We start from the raw sequence: 26,357 nt of genomic DNA on the forward strand, positions 1-26,357 counted from the left end.
TCAAGAGTTTGTTCAAGAGTTGGTTCAAGAGTTTGTTCAAGAGTTTGTTCAAGAGTTGGTTCAAGAGTTTGTTCGAGAATGTGTGGACAACTTTATTTATTTTTTTACTTACTACTATTTGGAAATTGTGCAAAGTCTAAAAGTCATAATAAAATGTTGTGTGGTGGATGTGGTGTGTAGTGGATGTGGTGTGTAGTGGATATGGTGTGTGATAGGTGTCGTGTGTGGTGGATGTGGTGTGTAGTGGATGTGGTGTGTGGTGGATGTGGTGTGTAGTAGATGTGGTGAGTGATGGATGTGGTGTGTAGCAGCTCACCTCATTAGATAATAATATATAAAAATAAAAAGCTCCTACCATTTATCATGATTTATGACAAATTATTTTAACACAGACTTCCAGACTGTGCGGAACCTTTTCAGCGTGCCATGTGTAGCGTGTTGACTCGGTTAACGCGGAGGTAACTTCAAAGAACAAATACAAGTAGAACAAATACAAGTAGAACAAATACAAGTAGAACAAATGCGAAAACCAACAAAATGTGGATCAAGAGTGTTGATAACTCAGAACATTTAATGTAGAAATAAAGGGAACCCGCCCGCTGTCACTATACAAAATAACTAAGTCCAGCCCCCAAAGGAAAAAATTCTAAGACGCCAATCTATAATCTATGAACAACTTTTATTTCATCTCTATTTCTAGTTTGTGTTTTTACTATTACATCATCGTCGCTAAGCAATAAAACATTAACCAAAGTAAACAAAACCTATTTTTTTACGCGCTGAATTTATTTCCTAGCATAACAATACACATCATTTTTATAATAGAAAAGAGAGTGAGCAATGGGGGAGAAATATTTTACTTTCAAATCTTTTCCATTGCGTTCTGAGAAAGCTAAAAGTATGAAATTGCGCTAAACAAAAATTGTTAGTCTAGAATAGATCTATTACAAATTCAATAACATGACTGATCCAAACTAATTGATACACATTAAAGTGACATTAATATAAGCTTTTTTTTTTTAAAGCATTTTTTGGTATTTTGCTTGCTTGTACTGTCGAGGGGTCCGCCAATAATTTTAACATTCTCATGATTAAACGGTGCCTTTCCGAGAACCACTGGCTCAAAATCTTCTACTCGGCATGCTTGTTTATTCATTGTTCTGCTTAAAGTAATTCAGTTGTTTGAAAAGTATCCATTGGCTGATAAGACTAAAATAACTTGGACTTAGATCCTGCATCATTAAATGACAGATGTGCATTATGAAATATTAACAAGCCTGACCCCCACGCCGAGCTAACCCCACCGCCTCTACTCCACAAGGTTATCTTACAGTTTTTTTTTTTACCTGCGGATTGGCCTATTTTTTTCTTCTTCTTCAGATAATCGATCAGACCAACTGGCTACTGGCAGTAATGATTAAGTCCCCTGTCTATTGTTTTTTTTTGTGTGTCTTGTGGCGGTGTGTTTAATACTTAGATTCTAGGTCTAGCTGGGACCTTGTTTAGGATTTAATGTCTACTTTTTCAAATACTAAACCTAGAAGGTAAGTTATTATTTTTTTCTTTTCATTCGAAATTAAAATGTTGTGTACAGCTTGGCTTTAAAGCCTTTAAATTTGAAGTTAAAGCTACGATCCTATCACTTGTCTAATCTATAAGATACCGGTATAGAGCCTATCAATACATCTAAATTCAACTACAGTTGAATAGCTATATTCTATTTCTGTACTAGGAATGGTCAATATGGTCTTTAAGATACCGCTGTAACTGCACCTATTTTTTTAAACATTTAAATCCCCCATCATTATTATTTTGAAAATGGACGTTATAAAATTATTGTTGGACCGGGGGGGGGGAGGTAAGGCAACATTAAGAGCTAGATCTACATATAATTACTACATTTGATAGAGGAATATTTCTCATCGTAATGACTTGATGGTTCGAATCTTGAGATATCAGTACTAGACTCGAGATCTATCTTTGGTGTGGCTACGAATTCAGATTTATTAGAGGAATTAGGTCTACTGGAAAAGTTAAAAGAATGAAATTACAAAATTCAAAAGGGCTCCCCCCCCCCTCCCCAACGTAAAAAAAGAAACAACTTTTTTTTGCGTGTTCAACAGAAATAGCATAGTCAAAGGAACATCTTTCTAGCCAAAAGAACTTTTAGCCTAGACTTAGTGAAGTGAATTTTAAGCCTAGACTTAGTTAAGTAAATGTTTAGCCTAGACTTAGTCAAGTAAATTTTTAGCCTAGCCTTAGTCGGTCTTAGTGAAGTGAATTTTTAGCGTAGACATAGTCAAGTGAAAATGCTGTTACTGTCCTAGCTAATATTGACTCAACTGTACCGGTACAGTAGTATATTTGTAGTCCCTATATGTTTGTTTGGTTAGGTCTAGATCTTGTTACATAAGTAATTTCGTACAAGTACCGGATTAAGTCGTAGCGTAAAAACTAGATCTACAAAGTAATCTGATGAAGCCCATTAAAAGTTGAGTGGATCGGTTCACTCTAGTCCTCTGACACACTGTTATTTGAGAAGTTGGTGCCGCCAAAAGTTTTCTATTGCCATGGCATGCATTGTTTTAAGTCCTTCTGTTTGCTGACATTATCACAAGTCTTAATGACTCACGCTTTGTTGTATTTGTTTGGGGCGTTCAATGACATTGTTATCAGTAAGGATTGCGTTTGGTTGCGTGCGACAAAAGGGGCAGGGCGGGGACGTATGACTGAGTTGAAACAACAAGGTAAGGTTTGATAAGTCTGTGTCTGTCGCCGACGTAATACCATTGATCGTGCTCAACAAACAAGCAAACACACGCAAAAAGCATGCAAAAATATAAAATACTAAAGAAAACAACAACAACAGCTTAAGCTTATCTAAGTGGAAGAATCCCACATTTACAACTATATATCAATAATGTAGAATTTATTTCCTTTTTTCGATATAAAAAAATCAATTAGCAGCAATTAATTGTTGGTTAATTTTTTCATTGATTCATGTTTTAATGGGTTTAGTAAATAATTGTGTGAAAGTTTCGACTTGATCGGAGAATGGGTATAGCAGAAATAACATATTCAGAATTTTTACAGACACAGTTCATATAAACTTTGTAAAAAAAAACAACTGAATTCTCCAATGTCAGAAGATAATATTTAGATACACAACAAGAAAACAAGAGCGGAAAAACTTTAAAAAACAAAACAAAAAAATACAACACAATACTCTACAACGACAGAAGACACTATTTAGATGGTTTATTACAAATCTAAGGGTAACCTTGGCGTTACCTTGGTTAGGCCAATAATAGAATATGCATCGTCTGTTTGGGACCACTCAACTCAAGAAAACATTAAGAAACTGGAACAGACACAAAATAGAGCAGTGAGATTCATAACAAAAGAATATTCACATTTGACTAGAGTAACACCTTTAGTAAAATCACTAAATTTAGAAAGCCTTCAGGATAGAAGACTTAAAAGTAAAGTAGCAATAATACATAAAACACTGAACTATAATCTTCAAATACAAAACTTTTGAAAATAAAAATACTCAGAAAGACACAAAGATAAAGGCACATTCCTCATTCCATATGCTAGGACTAATTTGTACAAATGCTCCTTCTTCCCTAGTGCTATTAGAGCATGGAATGGGTTGCCTGAGCTAGCCAGGAAAACTAGTGACTTGGCAGAATTTAAGTCATTGGTTAACATGCATGACTAAATGCATGACGCGTAGGGCGTAATCCCCTTCTTTTTTTAAGTAACGTCTGTATTATATAAGATAAGAAGATAAGAGAGAAGCTAATGAAAAGAGTGTAAACATGAAACGTGGTGTTCCATCAGTGGATCGAACTTACTTTGATTTCTCTTTGGACTGACTGTGAACACAAGATTAACACAAGTTTAACACAAGATTAACACAAGATTAACACAAGTTTAACTCAAGATTAACACAAGTTTAACACAAGATTAACACAAGATTAACACAAGTTTAACACAAGTTGACATGTCTTTGCACTGAGGATAGTCACCTGACAAAAGTAACAGGAAAGTTGACTAGATGGGTTGACTAGATGGGTGATCATGACATCCAGGCATCATCCTTGCTGTCTAGTAGGTCATAGAACTAGAACAGCAAAAGTTGAGGATGCGGTAAATATCATTACTAGCTTGCGTTACAAGAGGCAATTAGACTATTCTTGATGCACATTGTGTACAGAACCCATACATTTCGAAAACAGTTTAGGAATACTGACATTTTGTGAATCAAACATTCAGTATTTTAGTCGAGACACTCATATCGACACTCATATTGACACTCATATTGGCACTCACATTGGCACTCATATTGACACTCATATTGGCACTCATATTGACACTCATATTGGCACTCATATTGACACTCATATTGACACTCATATTGACACTCATATTGACACTCATATTGGCACTCATATTGACACTCATATTGACACTCATATTGACACTCATATTGACACTCATATTGACACTCATATTGACACTCATATTGGCACTCATATTGACACTCCTATTGGCACTCATATTGACACTCATATTGACACTCATATTGACACTCATATTGGCACTCATATTGACACTCATATTGACACTCATATTGACACTCATATTGACACTCCTATTGGCACTCATATTGACACTCATATTGGCACTCATATTGACACTCATATTGACACTCATATTGGCACTCATATTGACACTCATATTGATAATTTTTATTGTATAATGAATGGAACTGCGTACCACAGTTTTAAGAACAATCAACAATTGTGTGTTAGGGATGAAGTATTTACATTCGTTTTAACAAACATAATATTAATAAAATGATAACTATAAATAGATATAAATATTTTGTAAAAAACAAAATAATCAGGTCTGGCATTCTACCTATAACATCATCATAGATCATAGATATATTATAAATTCAGGAGTCAATCTATTCTACAAGTGTTTGAAAACACTATTAACAAATACACAATAGAAGAAGATTTACTGTAAGGTTGGTGCAATAAAGTTCTCTTATTTATCTCTTATTTATTATTATTATAGCTTTTATATAGCGCTACTTTCATGCTTATAGCATGTTCAGAGCGCTTTTGGTCCAATCTCATTTGTGGACCAGTTGGGGGGGGGGGAGGTGATATCTAGGAGTTGGTTTTCCGTGATGCCTTTAAGCGCTCAGTAAACACAACTCTGCCCGAGTTGGGTGTCGAACCTCGAGCCCCCTTCTAGGTAGCCAAGCTATGACATTTTCAAGCACACTTGGCCTCTCGATCTACTAAGATATCTATATCGATTTAACTACACACACCCCAGCTGTGACCTACATATTTTACCACGTCCAAGGCAATCATAACCATTGTTCGCAGGTGGTCGAATTAGATTTTCTTTTCGCCGTCTGCGTCTGCAGATTTTCTTTTGGTCTCAAATGTGTATCCCGCGGCCTTTGTGAGTGACCTCCAGCTGTCTCGTTCTGAGACCACATGCAACCAGAGGCTCTATTCGATGTCATCTAGGCCTAATGCAAGTTGGCGCCTAAGTTGGTCTTTGAAGCGTTTCCGTGGGGCGCCTCTGTTACGTCGACCACCTTTTAGCTCACCCATAAAAGACTTGCTTTGGCATACGTTCGTTTCCCATACGGGATACGTGCCCTGCCCAGCGTAGCTGTCGGACCATAAGAAGTCCCTCTACACCAGTGATTCCCAAAGTGGTCTATATAGACCCCCAGGGGTCTACGAGGACTTCCAAGGGGTCTACGGAAGTGAAAAAATAAATTGGGGGTCTATGACCTGTAAATGGGGGTCTACGATCTAGTGGATCTCTTTTAAGCATGTCTAAACGTTTATTTTTACTTTCTATTAACGATATGTACCTTAGTTAATCCTTTGAATTTTAACCCTGTTAGTCAAATGTTGTTTTTTTTTTATTTTAAAAGTTTAACATCTTATTTTAATTAGCTTAATTGTATCTACATGAAAGTAATATTGTACATGGCCGAGTCTAAAAAGGACTGTAGAGAGTCCAATGTTGATTATTAGAAATTTGGCTTCATCTCGTCCTTGTGAAACAATTGCATTTGTGCTTTTTATGTAATAAAGTTTAAAGTTATGTCGCTATGAAACCATTAAATCTGGAACATCATTTGAGACAACGCCAACATGATAAAATAGATTGAGATTTGAAATACATTCGAACACTATAAGTTCAGAATAGACCCAGAGTGGTTATTATGAATTGCCTGATATTACAGAAGAGGTTTGTGAGCATTTTACAATACTTTATCAAACTCCAGATAACTGCACACTTTAGGCATAAAAATTGAGTTTGCCAGCCATTGAAGAGGTTTTAGAACCTGTTACACATTCCTATATCTGATATCATGAGAAAAATTCCTCTAGGCCATAATACAATTCAAAGGTTGAGTTAGGACACTAAAAGGTTTTCATGTAATTACTTGTAAACGACATACTTCTAAAAAAAAAAGCTGGACTAGTTAACCTTGTCTGATAACATGGTGTTATAAAGAACTACGTTTTGATCAATGGCTCCTTCACGCTGAAGTATGGTAGTTGTCGAAAGGCTTATGTGTGACTTAAACAGAGTGACAATATTTTGTCTGGGTTGTTGGGGGCTAAAGATCCAATTTAAAAACAAAAAAATTAAGTGGGAATCGGACATAGTCTATTTAACCGACTTGTTTCATTAATTTTCATGAGGTTAACTTGCAGCTACTATGTGATTACCTAACTCTGCTCAAAATGAAGTCATATTCTCAGTGTTTCTTGTGAGGATTAAATTAATGAAGCATGCACAGGATGAATTTTCTTATTTTCCAAATTCAAATCAGTCAAACATCCTCTAATCCAGAAGAGATAATATCAAACCTACAACTAAATTGAAGCCCAATCTAGAAATTTTTGTTATCAAAGCAGCCCATAAATAAACGTTTATTTTGTTGTGTTTTGTCAGTTCATGTATTGTATATGTTAAATTCTATTTCGCTTCATTTTATTTTGAATTTCTATGGCCTATAATCTGTAAGAAAAACACATTTGAAGTTAATGAATTTTCTGAAAAATTCAGGGGGTCTACCGAAAACTGGAAAACATGGCAAGGGGTCTACGAGACAAAAAAGTTTGGGAATCACTGCTCTACACTGTCAATACCTGCGTTTGCAAGGACATCGCTGTTTGTAGTGCGGTCTTGCCACCGTATGTCTATGATGGAGCGCAAGCATCTTTGGTGAAAGCGCTCAAGAAGTCTTAGTTGCTGTATAGTGTCCATGTCTCAGATCCATATAGAAGGGTTGAGAGAACCACATTGATTTAAATGATTTTTGTAGGCAGACCTTTCCATGGTCAACAGTTGACGGTATTATGTTACCAGTACAACGACCAACCGCCATTACTGCTCAAACGTATGTCGGGTGCCCATTTCAAATGTGTGGACTTAGGGGTATTCTAAAAATGCAAGATAACATTCTTTACTGGGATTCGAACTCGTTCTGTAGCCAAGTGCTTTACCACACAGCCACCAAGCTCATCATCGTGGATCGGTGATTAGGAAACGCCCCTGAAATTTAGGCACATTTTTATGAGAAATGTACCACATTGATATATCATTGATCTCAGTGGCGCAGCTAGGGTGGGGTGAGGAGGGGGAGAATTTGAAAATCCTCCCGGGCCCCCACTTGAGGGGGATCCCAAATGAGTGTTTTTTTACATTAAATATTACGCTAAATGCAGGGGCCCCTAAAGAGGTCAAGCCCCCCCCCGGGGCCCTCAAATGATAAAGGGTCCCTAGCTACGCCCCTGATTAATCTCATAGACTTATACTCCTCAAAGAATTTGTAAAATTGATATTTAAATTTAAAAAAAATTAGGCATACTTAGTTGTTCCAGTGGCTTTAAATATAAGCTATTTCAGTAAAATTAATTTAATTACAACCCTGACTGGAACAGGTTAGATCCAGATCTTTATTGCGTTTTAAATTTTCATTTTATTTTGGCCCGTCCTCGACAACTACATGAAGTAGAATGAGATCGAGAGTTGTCCCTCTTGAACAAATCAGACGTGACAACTCCGCCAGGTTTTCATTGTGTACTGTTTCAGATGCTGACATCAAGTCCACAGACCTTCACGAGTGTATGCTAGCCAAGAGATCAATACAGAGATGGGAAATCGATAGCCGATAGAGAATACACAGAAATCAATCAGGTAAAATACTTCTCTCTCTCCATTCCCACTCCCCACACATAACTTGTTGTTTTTTTTTTTTTAAGTGAACACCATGAAGTGAACACTATTTTTTTAAAACACATCTTTCAAAACGTTCCTCAAAGATGGCCATCTAGATAAAACTGTCAAACTGACTGCGGGCATCTCTCCAGGGTATCAGTGATAAGACTGTATGTGTTACAGTATGAGACTATTGAAAATATATCGGGAAGAATAACAGACCCACAAACACAGCTGTACAGCTTCGTCACTCTTCTCTCCCCTTACGAACATAACCGTGCTTAATGTTCTTTAATGTGGTGGTATGTAGAGTACACTTAGTACACTTAGACACTTCATCAAATGGAAAAGTTTCTCCCTTAAGGCCTTGAATGAGAGATTGAGATGTTACAAAGCCATCTAGTAGATTGAGTCAATAAAATCAGTTTGGCCAGGCTCATAATGAACCATTTCTTTTTATTAATCAGTTCATTGGGACCATATGAATATATTAACAATGTAATAATTATAACAAGTATGAAGTGTTACAAGTGCAGAGTTATCGAACTTCTCACACCTGCTTTATGGAAAGACAAATGGTATAAGAATAATAAAAGAAATATTTACGTAGGATTACAATTATAAAGCAGGAGACGGTCATAGGTCCTAATCACTGGTCGTAGGTCCTTATCGTTGGTCGCAGGTCCGTTACACTGGTCGTAGGTCCTTATCGTTGGTCGCAGGTCCTTATCGTTGGTCGCAGGTCCGTATCACTGGTCGTAGGTCCTTATCGTTGGTCGCAGGTCCTTATCGTTGGTCGCAGGTCCGTATCACTGGTCATAGGTCCTTATCGTTGGTCACAGGTCCGTATCACTGGTCGTAGGTCCTTATCGTTGGTCGCAGGTCCTTATCGTTGGTCGCAGGTCCGTATCACTGGTCACAGGTCCTTATCGTTGGTCGCAGGTCCGTATCACTGGTCGTAGGTCCTTATCGTTGGTCGCAGGTCCGTATCACTGGTCGTAGGTCCTATTCACGACATCAACACAAAGATACAGAAAAGAAATAAAAGAGAGAATGAAGACAAAAAAATAAGGATCTCTTATCAATTACGTCCTATGGACAATTAACTCTTTCTCTCCTGATTGACGATACCGTTGTTGATTTGATCCCATTAAATAAACTTTAATTGGCGTTGTATAAAAAGGGAAATGGATACTCACTCTGTCTGTCAGTCTGGTAAAAAGTTTGTACACGTTATTTCTCCAACACCCAATCTCGGATCAAGGTGAAATTTTGCTTAATTATTTCTTTTACCTGACAACACAAGAATCAATATAAAAAATACCAATTAGTTAATTAACTATTGGTAATTAATTATTATGTTTGGTATCTCGAAAAAGGAAAAGAAATTGCACTTGACTGAAGTGTTGCTTTAAGCTGAATTAGTCCCCTTTATAGGATCGTCGCTTTAATTTAAGTCTGAAACTAACAATACAAATGTAAACAATCTTCAATAATCATAAGCACATCACTAGCAGAGTGGTTAGTATGTTGTCTTGAGGAGGCGTGAGCCATGAGCTCGAATACAGGTAGTTTCCCCTCCACCACTTTTAAAAAAAATGCTTTTATAAATCGATTACTTTAACATTCACCCAGATATCCCATTCTTTGTCTCTACCCCCCCCCCCCCCAATTTTCCCAACAGTTCCATATAAGTGATAGGATCATAGCGTATTGTGAAAGCTAAAAGCATGAAAGACAGACAGACAGAGTGAGTTGATATAACCTTGGTAAAAAAAAAACAACTTACAGACATTTAACACATAAGCATACACACAAAGAAGCATTGTGACTCTGTAGGTTAGTGATGCTGTTAACTTGTGACTATAAGGACTTCAAGACATATACGCTATTCAACGGGGGCCATGGAATTGTATAATTAAAACATTACTATCAGAAAGAATATAGATCTAGATCTACGCGTATAATGTGTGTATCAATGTGTGTATCAATCAATCAAACGCTTACACGGAAATATTTTTTTTTGTTGCGAACATTAAAAGTAGGCCTATGCAAAACAAGGAATGCAACTCAAACATTAAGGAAACAATTGATTTAATCGTCCGTTTAGCTATTAGCTGAAGTATTGACAACGCCTCTGACTGACATGATAAGATGCAAACACAAACAAAGAAGTTTGACGAGACCACATTTTTAAAAAAATTGTTTTATCTTTGAAGTGTGTCAGCGTGTAGTCGCCTAAAAGATTGTGTGCAAAGAAACGCAAAATGAAACAGGCGCAGTTATCTTTTGGTGAAACGGCATCACGTATTGGTGATGTTAGGAAATATGTTGTCTCGTCAGCTGAATTGATTCCGTCAGATATTTGTTAATATTGTTTAATATTGTTTAACGTATATTTTTTTTACTGTATTTAGACTTCCATAAGTTCATGATTGCGCTGGATTAAAAAAAAAAGTCCAGCCGTACGTCGAAGATGGTTGAAAGATTTATTAATGCAGCCAAAGATGGCTACGTCGACCTGCTAAGGGAAGCCACTCGGAAAGATTTGAACACAGCAGACGAGGATGGTATGACGGCGACATTATGGGCTGCCGCCAATGGAAATTTGGAAGCCTTGAGACTGATCGTTGGGAGAGAGTGAGTATACGTTTTTTTTTGTCAACAGTGTTCATTTTCTACCTATTTAAGTAATTTTTGTCAAAAGTTTTTGAATACTCAGCTCGCCCATTGGGTCTATGACTGCTTCTACTTTGATAAAATACACAATGAGCTCTAAAAGACACTTGAATAATTTTACTTCACCCAAATCTATATCATGGGAAGTTTTCATGGTGTATTCTTTTGGAGTTTCTTTGATCAAGGTTAGAAATCCAATTCAACGCTGTCGTCAGGACCCAGTTAAATTATACATTTGATTTTTATAATAAATTTTAATTTTTTATTTTGGGGATTCTCACATTGAAAATTAATTCCTCAATAGCAAAGATTTACTGCTGCAGGGGGGAACGACTGTATAGAAAAATACAATAAACATACATATATGTGACTGTGTGGGACCAAGTAGAACGTTTGGGCCACGAGCCCTTCATCAGCTACATAACAAACAATAAAAGACAATTAACAAAAATAGGCTTAAGGCAAAAACACCCATCAGCAGATCGAAAGCAAACTCATTTACATGTCGGCACCCTCCGAAATCGCGGGATCAACAACCAACACAATTTTATTTAAAATAAGATGGCCACTAGCACTACACCCCATCTCCATCTTTGCCTGGCATCACCGCCATTTCCGATTTCCCGCTCTTTTACACCAGTGTAGCTCTTTTCTGTTCTGCCTCGATAGAGAAACAACATCATACAGTTAACCTAAGCCTATTTAAATGTTTGTCTTTTTTTTTTTTTTGATGCTTTTTTTTTTTAGCAAATGAAGGCCTCGTGGCCTAAACGTCCTTTGTTTTACTTGGCCCGGCAGGGCCACATAAGTGCATGTTTATTGTATTTTCTAAAAATGAATTAAAATCAATTAAAATAATATTTCTTTTTATTGTCTCCATCACTGATCAGTTTTATAGTCCTAGTATGTCCGATAACATAATATCCGGCTGAGGAGTCAAATGTTTCAAAAAGTGCCAAATGAAGACTTTAAACAAGAAAAAAAAAAACAAACTCTTTTTAAAAACAAAGCGTATTTAAGGGAAAGAACCGCTAATAACTGCCATTCATTTCAAGATGACAGGGTTTAGCTCCCTTAATTACTACTAATTTAGTATTTAATTGGTTATTTTTTTTTTTTATTGATTGGCCATTTAGGAATAAATTATGAACAATTTTAACTTGATACAAGGAAGGGAAGTGGGAGAAAACGTAATCAGGGAGATAAATCCATATATACATCCACATCTTCTTTTTTTGAAGTAACGTCTGTATTATATAAGATAAGAAGATACATTTCTTATTCAGTAGCACTTATTACACTATTTTGATAAATAAAAAAATAATTAATTACAAATAACTAATCAAATACATGATTAATTGTTTAAATTTATTCAAAGTTTGTTTGAGAAAATGAGTAATTATGCAAAGTTTCAACTTGATCCGAGGATGGAAAGTGGGAGAAAATTCACGTTCGAACTATTTACCAGACAGACAGACAGACAGACAGAGTGAGTTGAAAAAAGCTTTGTAAAAAAAAAACCCGACCCTACACTAATTAGTTGGCCTAAACTAAAAATCGTTCTTAGAACGACCTAATCTCTAGTGTTGTTATTTAAAACAACGCAGCTCTGTAATCATTGATAAAACTGTTTAGGTAATGTCACGATCATGTCCAGCCTCCACCCTTTTTGTTTTGTTTGCCTTACAGAAATGTAAAAAAAATGAGGAAGCTGAAATAACAAATATTAGGCCCACCATCTCTTTTTCTACCCCCATCCCTTTTTCACTTCAGAAGAAAAAAAAACGAATACTATTATGAATAATTGTAAATGCATGCTTGGTAATACATGTGGCTGTCCAAAGAGACACATGTCTTATAGTGACATGTATCCTGTTTAAAGCCAGAGTACTGTGCTGTCAGTACTGGTACAACCGCTGGCTTGTCATCTCTCGCTGCGGACGTGTGGATACATACAGCAAGAGTTTGTTAAAGGTTATTGACTGCGACACCAAAGTCAATGTTTCTCAAACTTTGTAGCCCCCGAGGTTCTCACAAATTTAAAATCGCACCCAATCATCTGGTACCGATATTTATGCAGTCGATAATCCTATGATTCTGTACTAGGCTACATTATGAGACCAGTCTTCATGTGGTATTGATGTTTTTTTTTTTTTAAATTCACATTTTATTCATCTCTCTTTTACGTTCTCTTTCTCTCTTTACCTCTCTCTCTCTCTCTCTCTCTCTATATATATATATATATATATATATATATATATATATCTTTGTCTCTCTCTTTCTCTCTTTTTCTCTATCTCTATGTCTCGTTCTCTCTATCTCATTGTCTCCCTCTCTTTCTCTCTCAATATCTCTTAGTCTCTCTCTTTGTCTCTCTCTTTCTCTCTCTCTCTATATATATATATATATCTTTCTCTCTCTCTCTTCCTCCTCTCAATTCTTCCTTTTGTTCGTATTCTCCCTTTGTGTGTGGTTTGTTTGTATTCTCTGAATATGGGCGGGGCATATGCTATTACAATCTCGGCTCTAAGTGGATCACACGTTTCCATTTGTCCTATTGCCTCTATCAGCAATGTCAAGTCAAAATAACAAGTGTATTTGCACGATTCTATCAGCGGCGTAGATCGTGGATGTCTTTTCGTTTGTGCCCTCTGATGATTACTGCAGTGCACTTATTGTCTTTGTTTTAATTTTTGTTTCGTTAACTATGATTTGTTTTAAGATAGGTGAATGGAGTTATGAATTTTAAATATTATTTTTAGAATGGGATTTAAACAGTCCTATACTCTTACTGTGCTATGACTGAATAAAACACAAATTGAACTACACACGGAAGGCCTTAGAAATTTCGATTCTGTAATGATAAAATGTGAAAAAAAAAAGTCATTAAGCTTTACAAAAAACAACCGTAGTATAGCAACACTTATTTTATTCTGTACAACGGATACACCAAAAATGTAGCTATTTATAGTTTTTCGTCCAAGATGAAAATCTCTATTACTAAATCTTTTCCTTTTTCTAATGCAGCTACAGAAACTCTCAGCATTTTGTTGTCATACACAAAAATATCTACAATTTAGAAAAATGAACAAGCCTTGGCGTAAATTCATAATGTCTTTTTAATAATTAGCTTAATCAGAGTAACCTGCTCCTTGTTTACACTTAGATCCTTAAGATTCAGTTTACATGATAAATAAAACAATAAAATACAACAAGAGAGACAGTGTTATAATGGAATAATATAATGGAACCTAATTACGAACGTAATTAAAAGGAAGAACATGTGAGGAAGAATTCTAAATAAAGAAACTAGAGCTTAGAAATTGTATTGACTTACTGCGCACGTTCAGAAAGGGAGATCATTGCGTCCCAGCTCTTACCTCCTGCTGGATGACAGGGGATGGCGACAGGGATTGAACCCGGGACCACCAAGACCAATGTCCGGAGCGCATACCACATCACCAGGAAACTACCTAGCCATTCTGATGTAGTAAAAAATGCACACAAGTTATTATATTAAAAAGCTAACTCTGTCTGTCTGAATGTCTGTCTGACACGAATCTTGTACACCTTATTTCTCACACTTTGTACAATTATTCATTGTCGATGACAGGAATCAATCAAATAATTAACCAGTTAAATAATTAATGGTAATTAATTATTTTGTTTTATGTAGAAAAACAAAAAGGATATAAATCTTACAGTGTTGGGATGTAGTGCAGTAATTGTACGGTTCTTTCCCCTATCTAAGCATTGTTTTTTTTAAAGTATTTTTTTTTAAATTTTGCTTGTTTTAAAATTACATAGCCTACCAATACTTTCGTATTGTGTACATCGGATACAATTTTAAAAAAGTATTTTATAGAGTTTTCTCCCTTATGGAACTCCCTTCTATACTATAGTGTCAACACTACAGTTGAGTCATATAGCACGCACCTTTGCCTTGTATCTTAATACCTATATATTGATTGATACGAAGTTTGTTTGAAGTGGGCTGATGTTCACATGACTCCCATTGTAATGCTCTCAGCTCAATTAAGTCTCGTTTACTTTCACTAGTCTCCTGATTTGATCACTTAAAAAAAAAAGTACCAGAAACAAACCTGGTAGTATTGTAGCCTTAGGTCAAGTCTGTTGACCCAGCGGTTGACCATTGTTGACACTGCTCCAACAAGACTTCCTCACTCAAAGCACAGGATTAGTTCTGGACACTGGATCCCGTTGGCTTTACTTACTTCTGTTCACATGTCTTAATAATGCTTGCTTTTTTTTAGATGGTGAGTGTTTTAAAATGACCATTTAAATGTAGGCATTTAAATACTCCTTCTTCCCTAGTGCTACTAGAGCATGGAATGGGTTGCCTGAGCTAGCCAGGAAAACCAGTGACTTGGCAGAGTTTAGGTCATTGGTTAATATGCATGACTAAATGCATGACGCGTAGGACGTAATCATCTTCTTTTTCGAAGTAACGTCTGTATTATATAAGATAAGATATTAGATAAAGATCGAATAATATTTGAATTGGGGGCACAGTGGTCGAATTGTTAAGCGTTTAGCTTCCGAACAATAGGTCCCGGGTTCGAATCCAGGTGAAATCTGGGATTTTTAATTTCAGGATCTTTGGTCGCCTCTGAGTCCACTCAGCTCCAATGGGTACTTGACATTAGTCGGGGAAAAGTAAAGGTGGTTGGTCGTTAAGCTGGCCACAAAACACTCTCGTTAACCGTGGACCACAGAAACAGATGACCTTTACATCATCTGCCACATAGATCTAAAGGTCTGAAATGGGGAACTTTTTATTTTTTACTAGTTCTTGAATTACTTATAGACAATGGTGTTTATAAGTTACCAAATGGACAGGGATATTGTTGTTTACTGTTAACATTGAAGACAATATGTTTACATAAACAAACATCCTTCATCATTAAGTCATAATGTAGGTACTCATAATCATCATCACTCCTTTGAGTTCCTCATGGAACATAGGGCCTCGACAAAAACACGCCACTCTCCACGGTCTCTTGCTAGTTTTTTGATAGTTTCCCAGCTCTTCCGGGTCCTCTCGGCTTCTAGGTACTACGCGTGACCTAACCTTGAACTTGTTTACTTCAAAAGAAGGCAATTACTGACACACTTTGAACGTTGCAGTGTTTGAGACTGACTGTTTCTTGAGATTTTGCTTGTTTTAAAGACAAGGTGTGGATGAGGGGGGAGGGGGGCTATTAAAGTAATTTGTACTCGTAGCTCTTTAAGTTAACGTAGATGGTCATCTTTTGATTGAATCTAATTTACATGTTCACATTAAAAAACAAAACAAACAACCAGCATATTTATTAGAAAGGCCAACATGGAAATAGGCCTAATAGTAATAATAATAATGATAATAATAATAATAATAATAAAACAACGTCTGAAATTAGCTGAACAGTCGCTAAGATAATTGGTCGCTGCAAAAAAAGCCTGAGTTTCATGTTTCAATTTCTCAAGTTTAAATATGTACAATTTGACTCTATTGTCACTTAATAGAAGGTTTTTATTTTATTTAAAACACAGAATCCTGGACCAGTCACATGTTTACTTCTTTATATCGTAGCTTAATGTTTCATTTTTCGAAATCATATTTCATACCATAAATTTACCCTTAGCTCATAATCATAGTTTTGATTTTGTTTGGGGTTCATTGAGCGTGGTCTTCTTTGAAAAAAAAGTATGATTTCTATGTAAACATTTATTAATTAATTTTGATTCCCTTACAAAGTCATTCAATATGTCTTTTTTTAAAAATTATTTTACATGGGTGGATCCTTCGGGGGCCGCATCTGAGTTTGTGATCACACAAACTCTCTTTGTAATTTAGATTTATTTTAAATTAGTTGTTCATAAACATCTAGGTATGTAGTTTTGTAACGTATAATTTGTGACATCTCTTCATGAAGTTAATTAAAGCACCTGTCTGCCTGTATTTACATGTATATTCACTTGTGTCAGATAACGTGTATCTATCATCTTGAACTAAACACTGGAATAATTGTGATAGCACGCTCTGATAACATTACTTCCTGTTAGTACGTTGCGTGTTCAGTTTTAAAACCTAAATCTGGATTGATCTCTAGAGTCTGATTGTTACAGGCAGGGGCGGACTGGGTGTCGAAATATACAAATGCGGCCCTTAAATTGTTTATCATATGGTGGACATCAAATTCTAAGTCTATCTGCCCTCAAAATCATTGTGTTAAGTTTAATATTGTATCGATAACTGTGCGTAAGCTTTATATCTTTATAAGAAATATAGTCCTTATTGTTAATTAAGATCTAGGTTCTCAGTCAGCAATAAGCAAACAACTACCATTAGTGTCATGGCGGAAACCATTCTTTATTACATTGAACGCGTGCACCTTTGCGCACCATATCAACATCCGCTTTTTCTCATCGCTCAGTGTGTAAGTTCTACAAGGGTGTAGCATGCTAATAGCACTGTCTACGGATGTAGGTTGTTACAATATTTCTGAAAATGTGTTTGGATTAATTAGTATTACACTGTAGAGTCTGTGAAAGATTTTTTTTTTGACCCGACGCTCAGAGGGCCCTTTTTACAAGAGAATACTTTACAACTTTTAACAATTTAATACGTGCTATAGTGGCCTCTACAAGGCCCTTTCGATGGCCCTACCGGCCCATTTTGGGTAACGGCTCACAGGGCATTAGCCCGAATGCCCATATAGCCAGTCCACCCCTGGTTACAGGAAAGATTAAAGCTTAAAGATTGGCCAGAGTATGCAAGGAAATGACAAAATTATCTTGTTCTCAGAAGTTTATCTTACTAATTACTTTTTAATTTCATTTTTTTATTTCCAATGATTATTGATTGAGAAGATAGTGTTGTGATATTAGTTCTTTTTTTTTTTTTCAGGGGCGATGTCGATAAATCTGATTACATGGGCTACACCGCCTTGCATCACGCCGTCAGCCGTGGCCACATGGGCGTGGTCAGTTATTTGGTCAACTGGGGGTGCAATATCTATGCTCTTGACAATGACCTGCACTCGGCGCTGGACATCGCTTCAATGCACAACAGACAAGAGATAGTTAGGTCAGAACAAAAAAAAATTTTTTTTAGAGTAAAAATGATGAAATGTTAGGATGTTTTATATAATGAGTGTTATTGTTGTTATTTGTAAAGACGACCGTTATGTTATTATCATCTGTATCTCGACTTTCGTATAAAAGTCGTTATGCTGTGACTATTCGCGTACCTTAATCCCTCCATTTGTCCCTGTCAGCAGCTGTTCTTAGCAGGACATCAAGAGAGAGGCCGGTCCATTCTTTTACATTGTCCAGCCAGCTTTTCTTTGGACGACCCTTTCTTCATGCTCCCACCACTGTACCTTGAAGAATGACTCTTGATAATGATTCATTATCTTACAATATGACCAAACCAGATCAGCTTCTGTCTCTTCACAGTTTTAGGTGTTCCTCCAGCCAGAGTGTTGACACTACAAACTCATTTGTTTTCTTTTCCTGGTAACTGATACCCAACATTTTTCTGCAGGATTTACTCTCAAAAGGATGGGGTTCTTCTTTCAGCCTCAGCGTTCAGTGTCCAACTTTCACAACCATATGAGAGTATGATGACCACTAGTGAAGAATACAGCTACTCTTCCAGATTCTCCGCAGTTTGAACTTTCACAACCATATGAGAGTATGATGACCACTAGTGAAGAATACAGCTACTCTTCCAGATTCTCCGCAGTTTGAACTTTCACAACCATATGAGAGTATGATGACCACTAGTGAAGAATACAGCTACTCTTCCAGATTCTCCGCAGTTTGAACTTTCACAACCATATGAGAGTATGATGACCACTAGTGAAGAATACAGCTACTCTTCCAGATTCTCCGCAGTTTGAACTTTCACAACCATATGAGAGTATGATGACCACTAGTGAAGAATACAGCTACTCTTCCAGATTCTCCGCAGTTTGAACTTTCACAACCATATGAGAGTATGATGACCACTAGTGAAGAATACAGCTACTCTTCCAGATTCTCCGCAGTTTGAACTTTCACAACCATATGAGAGTATGATGACCACTAGTGAAGAATACAGCTACTCTTCCAGATTCTCCGCAGTTTGAACTTTCACAACCATATGAGAGTATGATGACCACTAGTGAAGAATACAGCTACTCTTCCAGATTCTCCGCAGTTTGAACTTTCACAACCATATGAGAGTATGATGACCACTAGTGAAGAATACAGCTACTCTTCCAGATTCTCCGCAGTTTGAACTTTCACAACCATATGAGAGTATGATGACCACTAGTGAAGAATACAGCTACTCTTCCAGATTCTCCGCAGTTTGCTCACGGCAGTGCATGCCAAGCCTTAGCGTTTTTTTTTAAATCTCTTTTTTGATTTTGAAAAAATTGTTCACTCAGGGATAGGAGATAATTCAACTATTAAACTACCACCATAACTGTCAAGTACTATTTCTCTCCCTTGTTTGAAAACAAAAATTACCAATATTTAGTTAACTAATTCGTAATTTTTAAAAATTGATTTTTTTTTGTGTCAGTTACAAGAAATTGTACAAAATTTCAACTTGGTCCGAGATTGGGTGTCGGAGAAATAATGTGTACATACTTTTTACCAGACAGACAAGAGTGAGTTTATATAAGCTTTGTAACAATAATAGTGGGGAAATGGTGACAACTGACCTAGCAAACTCATTCGAGGCCCTAAACATCGTTAAGAAGGTCCTCCTTACCCGTCAGAGGATGATACTGCAGCAAACCTGCCGCTTACCAGTATATTCCACAGTGGACACTGTTGAGGGGATTACAATTAATTTCCTTTTAATAAAGCTCTACCCTGACTGTCAATGAATATTAGTTCGTGTTTTACATAATAATAATAATAAACCGCTACCATTATTGACATCGCCGTACCACTGTCACATAATTTAAGAAAAACTGAGTTGGAAAAACAACGAAAGTATGGGAACCTAGGCTTGGAGATTAAGTTTTTATGGAATTTATCTAAAACAACAATATACCCCATTGTTATATCAACCGAGGGGATAATAACAACTGACCTCACAGATACCCCCAAGGCCTTTGGCATTCCTAGGAACATCCTCGTTGCCTGCCAAAGGGCGGTACTGCAGCAGACCTGCCACATCACCAGAAAATTCCTCGGTGGAAACTGATAAAGGGACTACGATGAATTTTGTTTCCCTTTAACGAAACTCGACCCTGGCAGCGCCAGAGAATGAATACTCGTTGGATTCGAACATAATAATAATAGTATTAATACATATTTTCTTGATACAATACGTTTTAGTCTATTCATGTCCATTACCAGCTTGACCTTTAGTCATTGGTACCGATACTTTATGTCTCATTTTACCTTTTATCCTTCCGTTACCGCTTAAAAATATTAATTAAGCAATTTACATTTCAGATTTCTAGACATTGAACTTGCTCGGAGACAGAGTAAAAACCCAAGACAGGTGGCCAAGCTGAAAGAGGAAGCAATGCGAACAGCTGAAAGCAACATAAAAAAGTATGAGAAGAGGCAGGAAGACGCCGCAAAAAGAGCCGAAAAGGAACAAAAGAAGCTTCAGAAGGAGATTGAAGAAGGGGTCCACAGAGACAACCGACCCAGGAAATCCATTTTTGAAAGCCTTACAATGCGAATGAAAAAGAATCCGGTTAACAACGTGCATAAAAATACCGGGACTCAACGAAAATATTCCGAGTTTTCCGGGACATCCAGCCAGGGCAACAACCTCTTCGCCAGAAAGCTGCATAACAAAAGGCTGGAGTCCATGGGTAGCTACGCCGCAGACGTGGACACGAGGGGAAGGGCGAGAAAGCAGAGCCAAGGCATTGTGGGATTGACATCTGATGTGATATACGTCACTTCCAGTCAGAACACGGGAGGAGGGGAGATAGTCAATGGAAGAGCAAATAGAAGACCAACACTAGACACAGATATGTTTACGAATACCAAGATATCTAGGTCAGTTTCTTGTCACAGTATCTTAGAACATAGATCACACAAGTAGGGCCCTAAATGAAATAAATGCACATGTTAGCGGCCTCTGGAATAGGAAAAGCCGCTAATATAGTAGTTTGTGATATGTCTGCCCATTTATATATAAAAAAAAAATAGAAGATATTGAAAAGCATTTCGCACCCCTATTTTATTCACTTATTTGCATCATTTCTACTTAAAGTTGACACCAAGATTCAATAACCAATACAAACATGCATTCACCCCCAAACAGTATAATTCAATCTAACATATAAATATGATTTAATAATGAATTGAAGAACTGCAGCAGGCAAATTTTAAAAATCCTAAAAAAAAAAAAAAGCTTATCTAAAGGGGAGAAACTCCGTCCTTAAAACTATATATAACAATAATGTACAAGCTATTTCCCTTATTTGATATCAAGCAAAATATTTAGTTGCCAATAATTAATTGACTAATTGAGCACTTTTGTTTATTGGTTGATGTTTTGTTAAGTAAAATAAATAATTGTTTAAAGTATCAACTTGATCAGAGAAGGCATAAGGGAGAAATAGCGTTAACAAGTATTTAAGGGGACTAAACTCAACAAATATAGCCACATATTTGAATACTGAAGTATAATTTCCCTTGTTACCATTAAACAAAATAATTAATTACCAGTAATTAATTGTCTAACTGGTTACTTTTTTGTATTGATTCATGTTTTGTCTATGTCAGTGAGTAATTGTGCGAAGTTTCAGCTTGATCCGAGACGGGTGCGGGAGAAATAACGTGTACACACTGTTTAACAGACAGACGGAGTGAGTTGATAAAAGCTTTCTACATATATGACTTAAGCTTTAAGACCCTTTTTGATTTCTCTCTTTCCCTAGAGCCAAGAGTGAATCTGATTTACTGGACGAGTTTGGAGAAGACAGCGGCCTTGGGGAAGAAGAATACGGGCCTTTTAATTTAGGCAAAAGAACATTCCTGACCAAAATGCCTTTCCTTCACCCAATCCACTCGTTCGACGACTCCATGGCAGGCGGCGCGCCAGACGACATGGACGACATTGTCCAAGGTCAAGTCCTCGGTCAAGGCTTTCTCGACGAGCGGAACGAGCTGACCTCCAAGCACCTGCCTTGGGACCAGGATGACCTCGACAACCTGGACGACGACGACGACAAAGAAGATGAAGACGAAATGTCCACGGTCAACATGTTCCTGTGGTCATGTGGCGCGGCCAACTGGCTCAACATCTTCGCCCAGGAGAAGATCGACATGGCGCTCCTGACCAAAATGACCGACGAAGAATTAAAAGACCTCGGCATCCCGTTCGGGCCGAGGAAAAAACTCAGAGAGGCCATCAACAGGCGGAACTTAACGCTGCAGTCGCCATCTCGCATGGTGGATACAAACTTGTGATTCACGTCTGCTAGTTTTCTTTTAATGCCAACTACAGCCAGAGAAAGCCCAAGAACTCTGCCTTGTCGTACACGTGGGAAACTCTGTCGTCTAAGAGATTTGGACGTAATTTGTTTTGAACCTGTAGCAAACGACAATAAGTATTTCTGACATTTACTGCTTTGATTTCATCACCAACTCGAGCCTTTATTTGAGATTTTCACGATAAACTAACCAATGTCAAGGACGCTCCATTGAACTTAGAAATAGACAACTAAATAAAAGATGCAATTACAAGAGCTTAAAAATTTGATTCTCCATTTCCAAAATGTGTAGACATATAACAATGTAACTTAAAAAAAAAACATAGCTAACACTTCTGTATTTTGTATACCGGATGACCTAAAAAAGCTTGCTATTTTTAGATTTTCTGGCATGTTTGGTAATCTCCAATAAGATATTTGTCTTTTTATAGAACTGTAGGCGACTAGTTTTCAAAGTGCTGATTTCATTAGTTAAAAGTGACAACCCTTTGAATGAGCGATGATTGTATCAATCTTTTTCTTAAGAAGTTGGTTTTACTTTTTAAATTTATTTCCACTCCGTCTCTCCACCTTTCTCTCTAGTTCTCTTCCACTCTTTCTGTTTTTTAAAGCTGTCTTACTCTTTTTGAAAACTTTTTGGAAACAGCAAAGAGAGAAAACAAAACACAGCATTCGTTTAATGTCACGTGACTGTAGTGATATAATTTTTTTAAAGCCACAAAATTAAATGTAACAAATAAAACATCCAGTGGCTTCAGAGAACTTTGTTTTTAATACACACGATTTTAACAATGACTTGAAATATCCAACAGTTCTTGTAATGATCATCATAGGATTAGAACGCCTAGTCCTATATTGATTTTATTTTTTTTATTATTATTTAACTCGAAGTTATTAGTGCTACAGAGGTCAGAGGTTAGGGATAGAAGAGCAATAGCAAATCTCTTGTAGTTGTAGCAGTGCTTGAATACTAGGAGGGAGGGGTATGTACGGGTGTTCCTAACATAATTCTAATAGCTCTGATGCTTTTGTTTTTTAATTGAAAATTTCATTGTAACAATCAAATTATTGAGACTTTCAATAGCAGTGTTTTTTAAGTTAGAATCTAGAACGTCAACTAAAAATAGTCTACAGAAACACTTCTAGCATAGTAGTCATTAACTAAGAAACATACTTGTTACTGTTGACTTTTTAAAAACTAAATCCACCTACCATTATAACCCTTGGGAAACCCATGATAGACAAGTGGAAGAGAGAGAGAGAGAGAGGTTGTCCGATAGGAGACGTGACTTCAGGTATTCAAACAGCTCAGATCTGCTGTTAGTGGTCGTTCGAGTTTTGTGGTAGTAATTACTTTTAAGTCTACATGGGTTTACAAAAAAAAAAATAATCTCTTTTTAACTAGGTTTCAGAAACCTCATTAGCAAGCTCAAAGATTATCTAACGTCATGGCGTAACGCAGCCTTCGCAACATCATACAACACACGTCATATTGAAAATAAATAAAACACTGACATATAAACCATTGAACACACACTGATAAGACTAGTGTAAAGGTTAAACTTTTTGTTGACGTTGTCTTTCGACTTAGTCGTAATATTTATTTCTTTATGTTAATTTCAAAGGTCAAATCTGTGTAATAAAAAAAAATAGCTTCTAATGGTGGAACATTGCATTAAATATCCAAGGGTTAGGTCCTTTGCACTGAACCGTACGACAAGAGTTGTGAAGAAATGATTGGAAGCTTTTCCATTACTCCATGACGGTCAAATGGCCGTTCGTCGCTTTTAAACAGCTTTGTCTTGCTATTTAAATCCATGGCCACTGTACGCCAAGTTGTACGTATCTAAATGGGTGTATACACATTAAGTAGATTGTCAGTCACATGAGTTGAGTCAATAATAAAGCAATAACTGAAAGCAAAATTTTTTTAAAAGCCTTTAAAACAAAAAAAGGGCTAATTTTAAGGGAAGAACTCAGCACTTGCAATTAAAGAACTCAATAATGTAGACGTTATTTTCCTTTTTCGACATCAAACAAAATAATTAATTACAATTAAATAATTGATGAAATGGTTTATTTTTGAATTGATTAATACTTCGTTGGGTACAATAAATAATTGTTAGAAGTTTCAGCTTGGTCTGAGAATGGCTGTGGGAGAGATAACGTGTACAATTATGTAAGGGGACAAAACCCGACCTATTTAAGCTTATTTGTGAATACTGAAGGATTAGTTTTCCTTGTTGGTATCAAACAAAATAGTTAATAACCAGTAATTAATTCACTATTTTGATGTATTGATTCATGTACTGTCTTCGTCAATGAACAATTGTGCAAAGTTTCAACTTGATCCGAGAATGGGTGTGGAAGAAATAACGTGAACGAACTTTTTACCAGACAGACAGACAGAAAGACAGACGGAATGAGTTGATGAAAGCTTTGTGAAAATGTGGAATAGCTAGATACAACACGGGCGTAATCATCTTCTTTTTTAAAGTAACGTCTATATTTTATAAGATAAGAAGATAAGATAAATCCCATCCAATGTGCAAGCTATTATGACACGAGGAATCGCCCTATTTTTATTTTTTGTTTTGACATGCAAGGAACCATATTCACTTTTAGTAAATAGTCGGTACACAATAAGATCTTTCCTTATTCACAAATATCCATGCAAGCCATGTTCAAGTAAGAGCTATGTCAACTATATCAAGTAGAGAAAATAGTATATTCGTTTATTCAGTAAAATATTTTTTTATTGTTTTTTTTTTCTGTATTGAACCATTGAAACTATGCGATTATGGGGTATGCAGTTAAACGGGTTACACTATATGTGCTTTTCATCGTTTGCGACATCAAATTGCACGTATACCTCATTGCCTTGCTTACCATGTCTATAGACAGTAACACTGTCACTTTTGGGTTACAATTTGTGAAGAAAGTTTTTGTTGTTTTTTTACTTGTTATATTGTGATGTCAATTTTTAAAGCTATAATATTTCACAGTGTACATTCCAATAAAAACTGATTCTATTTACTTGTGTCATATGGATTAATAAAATTCACCGTTTTAAGTAAACTTTTGCAGGCTATTGTAAGTTAATTATTATTGAATGTTGTGGATGGGAAGGCGATATAAAAGAATCAAAAGGGGAGGGGGGCTGTCATTGAAAGAAATTCTATCTAATGCAAAAGACGGAGAAGAATGGAGAAAGATGGTCGAAAGATTATGTGTTAGCCCCAACGGTTCTTCAGACCAAAGGATAGGTGAAAGTGAAGTTGATGACTTTCGAGCCCACATCATCGCAATTATCACAGTTCTAGAGTTGAAGCTTCTTGTGAATCCTTATTTGAAGTCTAGATAAAATTAAACATTTCATAACCAGCGATTTTCTTTTTACAACTTTTTGCAATCACTTTACAAAAAAAAAAATGTTCAGCTTTGATTATCCTTTTGTTTTCTTCTTCCTTGCTCTCATTTGTATGTTGAAGAGTTCCGACTAGTCATCCTAAAATAAGTATATCTGAATATATGTATATATATGAACTGGGCAGTGGTTTCTAGATCAGGCAGTTCTCCATATAGTTTTTCTCCCAAAGAAGGGTTTTGGGACCAGACTATTGTCCGGGCCTCGTTATTTATTTTGATCAATCCCACCTCGGTTGTGATTCTCGTTCTGAGTTGAGGTCTCCTGACTAGACCCACCTCGGTTGTGATTCTCGTTCTGAGATGAGGTCTCCTGACTAGACACACCTAGGTTGTGATTCTCGTTCTGAGTTGAGGTCTCCTGACTAGACCCACCTAGGCTGTGATTCTCGTTCTGAGTTGAGGTCTCCTGAATAGACCCACCTAGGCTGTGATTCTCGTTCTGAGTTGAGGTCTCCTGAATAGACGGAACTTTCACTAGCTGAGAAGATCAGGATATATTGATAC

The 26,357-nt window shown here is 36.6% G+C and overlaps 1 protein-coding gene across 2 annotated transcripts; it reads left to right on the forward strand.

Annotated features, from left to right (window-relative positions):
- The first annotated feature begins 1,204 nt into the window (after positions 1 to 1,204).
- On the forward strand, positions 1,205 to 25,502 carry LOC106065601 (pre-mRNA splicing regulator USH1G-like). Of its 2 annotated transcripts, XM_056021667.1 has the most exons (6): positions 1,205 to 1,544; positions 8,155 to 8,259; positions 10,698 to 10,920; positions 17,870 to 18,049; positions 20,422 to 20,982; positions 21,870 to 25,502. In XM_056021667.1, the coding sequence occupies exons 3-6, from the start codon at positions 10,757 to 10,759 to the stop codon at positions 22,399 to 22,401; spliced, it is 1,437 nt and encodes a 478-aa protein (XP_055877642.1). In that variant the 5' UTR covers positions 1,205 to 1,544; positions 8,155 to 8,259; positions 10,698 to 10,756; the 3' UTR covers positions 22,402 to 25,502. The 2 variants fall into 2 exon arrangements, with proteins under 2 accessions (XP_055877642.1, XP_055877643.1); XM_056021668.1 differs by lacking the exons at positions 1,205 to 1,544; positions 8,155 to 8,259 and having other exon boundaries at positions 10,497 to 10,920.
- Positions 25,503 to 26,357: the final 855 nt, after the last annotated feature.

This window comes from Biomphalaria glabrata, chromosome 2 (assembly GCF_947242115.1).
Source record: "Biomphalaria glabrata chromosome 2, xgBioGlab47.1, whole genome shotgun sequence".
Lineage (NCBI taxonomy): Eukaryota > Metazoa > Mollusca > Gastropoda > Planorbidae > Biomphalaria > Biomphalaria glabrata.

Coding starts and splice junctions, on each gene's coding strand:
- LOC106065601 (XM_056021667.1), top strand. CDS start 10,757: ATGGTTGAAAGATTTATTAATGCAGCCAAAGATGGCTACGTCGACCTG. Junction 10,921..17,869: donor AGACTGATCGTTGGGAGAGA/GTGAGTATACGT, acceptor TTTTTTTTTCAG/GGGCGATGTCGATAAATCTG. Junction 18,050..20,421: donor AACAGACAAGAGATAGTTAG/GTCAGAACAAAA, acceptor TTTACATTTCAG/ATTTCTAGACATTGAACTTG.